This window comes from Apteryx rowi, unplaced genomic scaffold (genome assembly GCF_003343035.1).
Source record: "Apteryx rowi isolate R43461 unplaced genomic scaffold, aptRow1 scaffold_1288, whole genome shotgun sequence".
NCBI classification, from domain to species: domain Eukaryota; kingdom Metazoa; phylum Chordata; class Aves; order Apterygiformes; family Apterygidae; genus Apteryx; species Apteryx rowi.
The window spans coordinates 39,427-50,968 of NW_020447517.1; the positions used below are offsets into that span (position 1 = coordinate 39,427).

At 66.5% G+C, this 11,542-nt stretch overlaps 1 protein-coding gene across 1 annotated transcript; it reads right to left on the reverse strand.

Annotated features, from left to right (window-relative positions):
- Positions 1-2,827: 2,827 nt before the first annotated feature.
- Positions 2,828-11,536, reverse strand: TTC31 (tetratricopeptide repeat domain 31). The gene is made up of 17 exons (XM_026055989.1): positions 11,386-11,536; positions 11,015-11,120; positions 9,628-9,878; positions 8,705-8,788; positions 8,386-8,454; positions 7,939-8,112; positions 7,642-7,773; positions 6,715-6,792; positions 6,618-6,675; positions 6,192-6,282; positions 5,923-6,064; positions 5,683-5,784; positions 5,532-5,598; positions 5,166-5,310; positions 4,873-4,947; positions 4,347-4,449; positions 2,828-4,140 (listed from the first exon to the last, which is right to left on the reverse strand). Exons 2-17 carry the CDS (start codon positions 11,106-11,108, stop codon positions 4,042-4,044), a joined length of 1,764 nt encoding a protein of 587 aa, XP_025911774.1. The 5' UTR covers positions 11,109-11,120; positions 11,386-11,536; the 3' UTR covers positions 2,828-4,041.
- Positions 11,537-11,542: the final 6 nt, after the last annotated feature.

Below are 11,542 nucleotides of genomic sequence, written 5' to 3' on the forward strand. Positions count from 1 at the left end.
GCAGCAGTTGGGGCCGTCCGCGTGGCCGAGGACACGCGAGGATGCTGACCTCCCCTCCGGGAGCGCAGCCGAGGCCCCGGCACTGAGCACCCTCCCGGCACRAGCCGCGGCGAACGCCGGGGCCGGCCTTCCCGCGGGGACGTCGGGCACGTTCTCCCTGGCCGCCCTCGGGTCCCTGCTCCTAGGAAAGAAAACCCTGCCCCGTCCGAGCGCCCYGTGCCCGCCTTAAGCCCCGCGATGGCCGCTGCTGCCCAGGGCGCCCTCGTGCCCATCCCAAGCTGCAGCAGGACCTTCGTGCCCRGCCCCGGCCCTTGGCCACAGTCCACGGCTCATCCAAGCGTGCGCCTTCCCCGGCCTCGYGGCCCAGCAGCGCCCGGCTGTACCTGCGTCACCGCTGCTGCGCTGGAGCTGGAAGGGAGCGGGGCTGCTGTTGGCACCGGTGCCGCGGCATTTCCCCACGGCGCCGCTGCCCTTTCCGCACCGCGGCTGGTGGCACGGGGAGGAGCACTGGGCTGGGGAGCGCCGAGCCGAGCCGAGCCGAGCCTCCCGCACAGCAGCTGCGGCAGAAGCTCCCACGCCGAAACCGCTCCATGAATAACCAAACGCTCCTGCCCCAGCCGGCATTTCCTTGGCCCGCGCAGACCTGGAGCGGCACTGACCTAAGCGCTACGAGCAATCAGTTGGATCTCGTTCACTACAGACAAGCGAGGAGAAATGCCAGACACCAGCGCTGCACCACAGATGGCAATTCCCACGGCTGGGCAGCGACCGCGAGATTTGCAACAGGCAGGAGCGGTAAACGCCTGCGATCAGGTTAGGGAGCTGCAGGCGACCGAGCGAAGAAACAGCCCTGCGCTTAGCGGAGAAAGTCCCTGCGCAAAGCCAAGCCGGTGCAAAGAGGAAGCAAAAGCCGAGGGAAGAGCGGCGCCGCGGCTCTGCCAGCCCCTGGCTGTACTGGCAGCTCGGCCCGGGGGCTGCGGGAGCTCGGCCCCTGCCCGCCCGGGTCGGGTCGGGTCAGGTCGGCCGGATCCATGCCTCTGCGGTGCTGGAGCCGACCCGCAGCCGAGCCTTTCCCACGCCCGCAGGTGAGCAGAAATGACTTGTGCATCGGCTGTCGCGACACCCCAGCGGCACCGTGGCGAGGGCTCGGGGAGGGCTGGGGCGGGCGCTGCAGCCCAAGAGCCTGGCGAGGAGCCTGGCTAACGCTCATTCCTCTCCCACGTGAGAGCCGCTGAGCGCAGCTTCCCTCAGTAAATCATGCGAAGCCCTCAGATGGCTCAAAGGGCAGCTCCATTAGAGATAATCCTGCTAAAAACCCACAGATGTTCGATGGGAAACTCGGCCTCCCCTTGTGCCGCGGGTGCTGCTGCAAAGTGAACTTTAATAGAGCTTAACAGCAACCCCAAATGCTTCAAAGGCAGCAAGTTAGTCCCAGACAATCAATCGCTTTTTAGTCTTGAAGGGACTGAGAGACAAAATACATCCATTGCACCATGCATCTTCTCYGGGAAAGCTTCCAGCTTTGAAATGAAACACCCCTTCCCCCCTGGGAGCCGCTCGCTGCTGTCGCTCACATCCCCCGTGCCAGACGAGGGGAGGCTGGTTCCCGGTGTAGGGTTTCCGCGCGTTCAGGAAAACCGAGTCTTTCCGCAGCGAGACGGATCCRGGGTGATGATTGAGCCTGCATGGGGGCTGCGGGCCAGCCCTCCGCTCCCCCCGGGGCCGCCGCAGACCCCGGGGGCCCGGCCCAGCCCAGAGTGGAGCGGACACYGGGGTCGGAGCCGTCTCTGGGCACGGGGAGACGCGCCGCAAACTCAAGTCGTCCCCGACGGCAGCACCGCGGCCAGGCAGGACCGGGGCCACTCGCCGGGGAGGGCTCAGCTGCGCGAGGGGACAGAGCCACTCACGGGTCCCTGCACGACGCGGCCCGCGAGGGCTCACGCAGCGCGCGGAGGCGGCCGGAGCTGGGAGGAGGCAGCCGTGCTGTCCGGGGTCGGAGAAAACCGGGGGAGCGAGCAAGCACCCAGCACATGGAGCGATCAGAGAAGGCCGAGAGGGATTTTGGTCGCCTCCCGGGAGCGAACGCCGGTTGCTCAGGGCTCCTTGTGTTGGCGGACGCGGATCCAGCGCCGCGGGCAGGAATGAGCAGCTGCACGTTGACACGAGAAATGGGGACAACTGCTGCCTGGAGMGACCCAGGGCTGGGGCGAGCGCCGCCTCCCCGGAGCCCCCCGAGGCCGGACCAGCGGCCCTCGCTCTGAGCGCTGGCCCAGGGACACCGCAGGCAGCCTGAGCCCCTGCCAGCGCCTGGAGCGCAGCCGCAGCGCCCGGCAGCACCGTGCCACGCGGACTGMACCCATCCTAGAGCCAGCAGCACCCTCTCCTCCCACCCGCCACCASCCCAGTGCTACCCTCTTCCTCCGGACCAGCCGTCTGCAAGCAGGGAGGGAGCCGGGACCTTGCCCCGGCGGCTCCCAGCGCCCCAGAGAAGGGCTGGGGATGGGCAGAGCGCCCAGATGCGAAGCGTGCTGCAGGCACCGCAGGGCGAGGAAGGCCAGCTCTGCCTCCTGCCCCGCCAGCCTGCGCCCAGGCCTGGCGTGGTGCATCCTCAGGCCTGGGACCCCGTCTGCGCCCACCCTGCCCGGCTGGCAGCTGCCGCCTGCCCAGGGCCACGCTGGGGACACAGCAGAGCTGGGAGGGGAAGGGAACGCTGCCAGGACCTGCAAAAGGGACAGCAGCGAGGGCTGGGGGCCGGGGCCAGGCGCTGTGACCTGGAGGCACAGCCTGGCGCAGGGCTGAGAGCAGGCGGGGAAGGATACGCGCAAGCTCAGTGCTGGATCTCGGTTTTATTAAGAAACCCAAAGCAGGTACAAATCCCTGAAAGAGCTGAAGGTAGCAGCCGTCCCYGCAACGCAGTGCCCTTCCCCACTGCACGCAGCCGGTTCTCCCAGGCCCCTGGCGCGCAGGGAGCCGCGAGGAGCCCCGAGGTGAGCACAGCCCCACCACGGCCTCCTGCCCCTGCAGGACCCGGAGCACAGGCAGCYGGGACAGCAGCCCCCAGGGCAGAGCAGCCCCCGGGTTACGTGYGCAGCGAGCGAGCCCTGCGCCCGCAGCAGGGCCCTGGCACCCAGCTGGGGGGGCGGCGGGGGGCCACACCACGGCGTGGTGATACCGTCAAAACACCCGGACAGGAGCAGAGGGGGCTGCACGCAGACCCCCCCCCCCGCCGGGGGCTGCAGACCCCACACGAGGCATGACCCCACAAGGCACAACCACTCAAGGTGGCACGAGGTAGAGCGTGCCCCAGCCACGGGGCCGGGGTGAAGCCTGGCTCCCAAAAGCGCCAGGGCAGGGGCAGGTCCTGCTGCCTGCAGAGGGGGCCACAGCCCCCTGCACTGCACCCCCAGAGCCGTGGGCTCCACGTAGTGCCGGGCTATGAGAGAGCAGGGGGCCCCTTGGAGCGGGTGCCCCAGCTCCTCCCTGGGCTGGGCGCTGCCTGCTCCAACACCCCAACGCAGGGCCACAAGCCACCGCCGCAAGGGCAGTGACCCCGCCTGGTGCAGGATAACCCAAATGCCACCAGCACCGGGCTCCCAGGGAACGCGCAGCCGCCCAGCCGGGGGGGAGCCGAGCGGAAAGCCCCAGGCTCCCGCAGAAAGGCAATGGGAAGGTCTTAACGCCGCTGCGCTCGCTTCTTCGCCAGTCTGCAGCTCGGGGGCAAGCGTCACAAGGGGCTGTTGCCTTCACTGCTGCAGCTTCACCAGGAAGGGCTCTCCAAGCCAGCAGGCACTCRAGCCGGCTTCCTAGGGAGCAGGGACTCGGAGCTGCGCACCCTCCCAGGACAGGACAGGACAGGATGTGGCCCAGAGCCACAYGCTGTCGCGCCCTGGCAGTCCGTTGGGGCCAGCTGCCGAGGACGCAGGGCAGCACCAAGGGCCCAGCTCCTCCGCGTCGTCCCAGTGGTGCAAGACGTACAGGGCTCAGCTCCGCTCGCCGCAAGCGCACGAGACGTCCTGGCTAGGGGAGCCGCCGCGGAAGCACCTACCTCACGGCAGGTCTCTGGGCGCTGCCGGGGGGCGGCGTTGCGTGGGAAGGGTGTTTGAGCTGCAGCACCAGCTTGGTCCCTTCCACATCAGCACCCTGGGGAGGGAGAGCCGTCAGCGCCGGCCCCCACCCCAGGCCTAGGCGCTTCCCGCGCAGAGGAAGGACAGGAGCAGGGCTGCAGTGCAGAGCCACGGACGGCCCCCACCTCGCTGCAGGCTCCCGCTCCTGGTGTATCCTGTGCTCCCCCCACATCCAAGGGGCTGCAGGGTCCCCATGGCGTTGTCCCCCACCCCGGAGCTCACCAGCATGGTCCTGTAGGCCGCTTCTGCTGATGCTTTCTGCGTGAAGTTGATAAAGGCACAATGTCTCTCTGGGAGCATCCGGATGAAGCGAATCTGCCCAAACCTGTGGGGTAGAGAGGGTCTTAGCAACTAACTCTGCCCCAGAGGTGCCCCGGCACCTACATTTTGCTCTCGCTCTTTGGGGAATGCGAAACACAGCCCAGAGACAGAGCCAAGATGCGACATGACAGACTGGCGTCAGCTCCCAGAGGCAGTGAACCACCAGGCAGTCTGGGGACTCACAAGCCGAGCGCCTGCAGGCCAGGAGCACCAGGGAACGGGGACACAGCCGAGGGACAGTCACATGGGGCAGGACAGATGTGGGGCTAGCGGGGCACTGTGGGCACAGGGTCTCAGCTCAGTGACGGTTACATGGGAGAGCACAGACAAGGGACTGGCAGGGCACCGCAGCCACAGGGTCTCGGCACAGGGAGGGTTTCACGGAGCAGGACAGACGCAGGGTCTCCAGGCCTGGGGAGACACTCACCGGCTAAAGGAGCTCTGCAGCACCTTCTCGGTGATCCTGGCGGTGATGTTCCCGACCCACAAAGGATAGCAGTCCCTGCCAACCACATCAGCATCACCGGTAGCCGGCTCCATCCTGCGCACCAGCTGSAGGACTCCCCAGCATCACCAGCTCCGTGTGCAAGCTATGGGATTCACCCATTCCTGCCCGCTGCCCCCCCCCGCGAGCAGGGGGCACCCTCGGCGGCCAAGCCCAGCGCTGCGCAGTCCCCGCCAGCCCGCTCTCTGCGCCTCCCACCCAGCCCTTCCTCCTACCTGGCCGGATGCTGCGGGGGCAAGGTCTGCTTGCTGCTAGCTGCGACTGCTGCCCGGGCCAGGCCTTTCGAATGGCTCCTCGAGTTCGTGACAGTGACAAACCCATTCTTGTCCGTGTCACTGCAGCTTCCACTCGTCCGCTCCCCTGCCAAAAGGGAGGCCAGGGCTCAGCAGGCTCCGCGGGCCAGACCGGGCAGCGTGTTACAGACTGCAGGCTGCCCTCAGCCCCAAGGTCCCCCCTGCTCCCCACCAGCTCTGCGGCACCCCCCCAGATCGCCAGCCCAAGGTGCCCCAGCACCATCCCAGCTGCCAGCTCCGCTAACGGGTCCAAAGCAAAACCGGACCTCAGTGCCCAGGGTCCCTTACCAGACAGAGGCAGCAGAAGCTCCGCGGTTTCCAGCAGGGACTGTACCGGGACACCCCCAGGGCTGGTCTGCAGCAGAGAGGAGAGGAGATCAGGCCCTGCCGCGCTGCCAGCTGAGCACGAGCAGCACTGCCGGCGCAGGCAGGGGCTCACCCGCAGCAGGGCCCGGCAGTCCTCCAGCTGGGCAGCTGCGTCCGCGTAGGAGCCATCCAGGCGCAGCAGCTCCTCGAACGTGCTCACAGCCTCGGCGTAGCGCTGGGGCCAACGAGAGGGCCTGGGCCTCAGCACCCAGCACCCCTCCTGGGCCAGGTCTCCCTCCTCCGCCCYCCCAAAGGGCTGTGCCCGGCCCCACTGATACCCCCTTCCCCCACCTACCCCTCCCAGCCCTGGTACCTTCAGCCCCCTCAGGGCTTTGCCCATGCGGAAGAAGCCTTTGGGCCATTTGGGCTGGAGACCGAGAGACACCTGCGCGTCCCTGAGAGCCTCCTCGTATTGCTGCAGTTTCTCGTAGCAGTACGAGCGGTTCCCGAAGAGCCTGCGGGGAGGCCGAGGTCAGCCAGGCCTCCACGGCCGCTACGCACGCAGCTGGCCAGAGCGCACCAGGGCTGGGATCCGCAGCGCCAGGGCCAGAAGACRCCTGCCTCCCCTGCCCCGTTACTCACCGGTGCTCCCTGGGATTCAGCTTCACAGCCTCCGTGAAGGCCTGCACCGCCTCCGCGTAGCGACCGTTCTGGGCAGCCTCGTTCCCGCAGCCTGCAGGGAGAGCATCACCCCGCTACGGACCCTCCAGCCCTCCAGGCGGCCCAGCTGGGAGAGCAGAGCCGCATCCCCAGCACGCGGCAGGGGACACGTACATCTTCTGGGAGGAGTGCAGGAGACCAGGGCGAAGGAGACAGAAGCCGTCTGGGTCATGTCAGGGACAGCCCAGAGCCACAAAAACTGCCATGCCAGCGAGTGGCATGGGAATGCATGCCGAGAAGAAACCCTCCTGAGGGCAAACCTACCCACAGAGCCTGGGGGAAGCAGGGTAGAGCCCCCACGTGCCCGCCCTTACGCTCTTGCTGCCCTGGGAGGCCTGAGGCACTGACCTGCTAGAATCAGGCTCTGCTCCACCACGCTTGTGTCCAGGGGTACAGGCTCGGGCGCCTGTGGGGCAGCCAAGGACGGCAGCGAGGGTTCGGGTGCCTGTGGGGCAGCCAAGGACGGCGGCGAGGGCTCAGGCGCCTGCAGGGCGGCCAAGGATGGCGGCGAGGGCTCAGGCGCCTGCAGGGCGGCCAAGGACGGCGGTGAGGGTGAGGGCTCAGCAAGACGCGGGGCCTGGCCTGCCCCCCAGCCCAGGCGATGAGGCAGGACGACCCGCGAGAGCTGCCCCATCCCTCGGGAGGGCAGGCAAGCGCCCGCTGCTCGCCGCAGCTCCCCAGCGCCGAGACCTGCGGGCTGGCAGAGCTGGGCAGCAGGCAGAGGCAAACGGGGAACCGCTTGCACTGCTGCCAGTCCCGTCCAGTCTCCCCCAAAGAGCTGGGGCAGGAGGGCATCCACCCCCCCAGCTCACCCCCCAGCTGCTGGTGGGGGAACAGGGCTCACCGCAGGACGCACAGCCCTACACCACCCCCGCACCGCTCGGCCTCGGTGGGAGAGAGGGCACCGCAGCTCCCAGCCCGCATAACTGGGCAGGCAAGGCAGGCCCAGAGCTGCCCGCACAACCTCCTGCGGGCACAGCGTCCCCGCCAGCACCCACGCGGCCCAGACCACAGCACCGTTCTCAGCTGGGGGTACGGCCCTGGGGATCCGCACGCTCAGCCAGCCCCTCGAGAAGCCAGTGACTGGCACTTTCCAGTCCTGGGGGCTCCCTCTGCCTACACAGGACCCCCCAACCCTAACTCACAAGTCAGGCCAGCCACATGATGGGAGGAGAGAAGCCAGTCAGGGCTGAAAGTACTCGTGGCTTCCTATATATCTTATTCGGAGCCGCTGCAGCTGCACTCAGCCAGCTCACAAGGCCTCAGCCTGCGAGCAGCCYAGGCCACCCACCCCGCAGCTTCAGGAAAGCCTGCGCCCTGGGCAGCAGGGAAGGTCCCCCTTGAGGAGAGGCCGCTGTGGGAACCAACTCACTTTCTCCTGGGGCCTCTTGTCTGGCTCTGCATCATCAGTTTTGGCCGGTTTCTCCTTCCCAGGCGCTGGCAGCTTCACACCTGCTTTCTGCCACGCTTTGGAGACGAAGGTGCAGCTCAAGTCCAGCTCGTCCTGAGAGAGGAGAGCAGCTCAGGGAGGCGCGCAAAGCCACGTGCTCCTGACCGCGGGGCAGGCACCCAGGCCGGGAGCACAGCGGATGCTGCGCAGTGCTCGGGCTGACCACGCTGGCCCAGAGCGAAATGCAGCTCAGCCCAGCCCACCCTGGGAGCGCCTCACCTCCATCACCTCCTCCGCGTTGGCCTTCGGGCCTCCTGCTCCCTCCTCTCCAGGGCAGGCTGCCCTCTCGCCAGGGCGCCGAGAGGGGCTGGACTCTGGACAGTCCTTCTCCTCCTCAGCACTGCTGTTGTCGCTGCTACCAGCGCCCGCGGCATCGTTCAGAGATGACGAACCCTGGAAAGAGAGCGCAGAAGTGAGACGGCAGCTGCGTGGGTACTGCTGCGCGGGCAGCAGGGCTCTGCCAGCCCGCACCTCTCCTCTTGGCTAGGGCACCCTTTGCGGAGACAGCCTCCAGCAGCTCTTGCAGCCACAACTTCTCACGTTCGGACATTTACAGGCCCCCGCAGAAGGCACCACGTGCCAGGCCGCAGCAGAGCCCAGCTCCACGCCCACAGACAGGCAGGGGCAAGGCTGGCTGGCCCAAGAGGAGGGTACACAGCCACTCACCACTTCAGCCTCCTCCTTGTTTTTTAGCTCTCGACATAATTTTTCTTGTCTCTTCCGGTCTTTCTGCTTCTGGAAAACAGAGAGAAAGCCATGAGCTGGTGCCAGGCAAAGCAGCACAGACCCAAACCTGAGCCCAAACTACAGCTCTTTGCCTCACCTCCTGCTTAGAGGGAGGAGTGTAAGTGAGCACCAGTCCTCTCCCATGAGGCATGTTTCACCCCCCAGAGCTACCAGCAAGGTTTGGAAGAAGAGAAAACCTGGCCAGTGGTATCCACACCGCAGGGCAAGCACGCAAAGCCCAGCAGCAGGGCACACCCACCTTCTTCTTGAGTTTCTTCTTCTCGGCTTTCTTTTTCATTCGCTCTTCCTCTGCCACCAGCTCCTTTGCATTTTTCTCTGCTTCCTGGGAAGAGAGAGGTGCCGGTGACCCCACAAGCCCTGGACCAAGTATGAGCTCCCAACACCATGCCACAAGCAGCAGAGCCCCGGGATGCACAGACAGCAGGGCCTCAGCTGCCTCTGTGCGTGGCACAAAGCTGCTGCAGGGCATGCAGCCTGGCTGACAGCAACACCCAGGAACTGGAGACAGCTCACAGAAGAGCCACAGCCTCTAGAAGCCAGTTTGTGGGTAGGAGACTGCAGCAGCTCAGCAGCTGCATGCTCACACAGAAGTGAAAATGCAGCTCGGCCACTCATGCCTAAGAGCCACTGTGCAAAAGTGTCGTCGGCCCAAGGTGGCTCTGCAGTAGCCAACACTGGTGCTTGCAGGGGAGCAGCTCACTCGGAAAAGCCGTGCCTTATTCCAGCCAGGAGGCAAAGCAACCACTCAACAGACCCGAGGCGGCTTCCCCACAGCACTGTGTTGCCCCTCCTAGAGCTGGAGGTCGTGGGCTGGGCACGGGAAATGCCCGCGAGAGTCCCTGTGCCCGAGGGAATCGCCCTGCTGTGGGTCACCCCCAACAGCCGCAGGACCCCGCTCCGCAGCGGCCGGAGCCTGTGGGTCGAGCACGCCTGAGGGGGGACGGCAGGGACGGCTCCCCCAGCACAAGGGGACAGCAGAGCCTGCGCCCTGCACCACCACCAGCTCCTCGCCCCTCCGGGCCTTGCGAGCAGGTAGGACGAGAGGCACCAGGTGACGTGACATTGCGCAGGTGGGGAGGTGACAAGCGAGGACACAGAGCACTGATGGAGAAGAGACAGGGAGCACTGAGCCCGGGAGAGTACCTCTCTGATCTCAGTTACCTCAGGTGTAACCTGCTGCTTCCAGGGCGGGTTCGCGACGTGCATTCTTGCGTCTAAGAAGCGCTGGGGTGAGCGAGCAGACAGAGGGTCCTTGCACAAGAAAGACTTCTTGAACCCGCAGAAGTTGTAGTGGGGATTGCTGTCCTCATCACACATGTTACAGTCCTGGCTGTAATCAATCCACTCCTCCTCCTCGTCCTCCTCCTCACTGGAGGGCTCCAGGTTGCCGGGGTTGTAGCGCAATTCCCAGTCTGTGCAGGGAGAACGGCCGCGCTCAGGAGAGAGAAGAGAGGGGCACTGCCGCACGTGTCAGAGCCGGACACGTCCCGCTGCTCTCTTCCTGCAACCGCATGACACTAGAAACAGCTGCCTCTATCCTGACACCTCCTCCCGCGCCATCACTGAAACAGCAAACGGTCTCCGCAGGCGCGCAGAGAAATCGGAGGTGCCACAGATGCTCCGAGCTTCACCTGCTGTTCTCAGATGCAACAAYTGCCCAGACCCAGGAAGGACAGGCAGCTGGTTACACCCCCAAACTCAACAAAATAGACAGACAAGACCAAGCACAGCCTAGAAACAACAGCAAGCAGCAACTGCAGGTTGCACTCGAAAAATGGGATCAGAGCTGGCAGAGTCTGAGGGTGCAGGGGCAAGGCAGAGCCAAGCAGAGACCTGCCCAGACAGGGCTGTAATATGTCCCCGGGGAGGTGGGTGCGTTTCCTCCTGCCGAGCTCGGCGGGGAAGTGAGAGCAGCTGCTCTGCTCATCGCTGCACTCGCTCAGGCTCCGCGTTGGCCAGGCGGGTCTGCGGCTCGCAGCAGGTGAGCTCCCCGCAGGAGACCGCAGCTCCCCCCGAGCTTGTGCCCACGTGTTCCCCCAGCCGGGTCCTGRCTCTGGGGAGAACCCGGGCGCTCCCGTCACGCAGGTCAAACAATGCGGATGAGACACAGCGGCCTCACAGGCTGGAGGGTCTCTTCAGCCAAGGCCGCGGTGTCTAACCAGGCACCCTGGAAGCCGTGAGCAACGCAGAGCCTTGGCCCAGCCGGGCCGGGAGCACGCAGCAACCCGCAGCTTCCACACCCGGAGCCGCCCTCCAGGGCTGGCAAACCGGCGCTTCCCAGCAGCGCAGCCCCAGCGTGAAAAATGCTCCGCCAGTCTTTCAGAAAGAGCAGCTCACAGGCTGGGTGGAAACGAAGAGGTGGGTGCCCCACCTCTGCCAGCTTCCGCTGCCCGCAGTCTGTGGCACCATCCCAGGCCCTGGGAGGCGACGGCACAAGTCAGCACAGGAGTCGCTTCCCCGCAACAGCGCAAGCAAGAGACTAGCTGTTCCCAAGCGCCGAGCGCTCCAGACAGCTCCTGAGCTCAGCCTGCTCCCCCAGCGCTATCACCTGAGCATCTCTGGCCAGCGGCTCTTCTGGCTTCGCCCTGGTCGAACGCATCCTGCGCCCCAAACRCGTCCCCCATCACAGTGCGATGCAGCATGTTCAAGGCAGTCTGCGGAGACCAGGAGGTGGAGCGGCTTCTCTACGCGCCAGCCCCGCCGCCCCGGCTCGGAGAGAATGAGCGGTCCCCACCGCGCTCCCCGCTCCGTTCGGGCTCCTGCCAGCTCCTGCGCTCCAGGAGCGCCCGCGCCGCGGCCGGGAGCCGGGCGGAGGCGACAGGAGGGCGCTTCCCTACGGCCTCTCTCCCCAGCCGCCCTCCCGGCGAGACGGGCACCGGCTCTGCCCCGCGGGGTCCCCGGGAGGCCCCCGCCACCCACCTGCCGCTGCCTCCAGCCGGGCTCCGGGGCGCCGGGCGCGGGGTGCAGCGGGCAGCAGGGTCCTGCGGGAGAAGGCGGCGGAGCCTCAGCCGCCGGCGGAATCGAAACCGAAACGCTGCGGCGGCAGCGAGAGGCCACGGGGCAGGGCGGGGGCGGC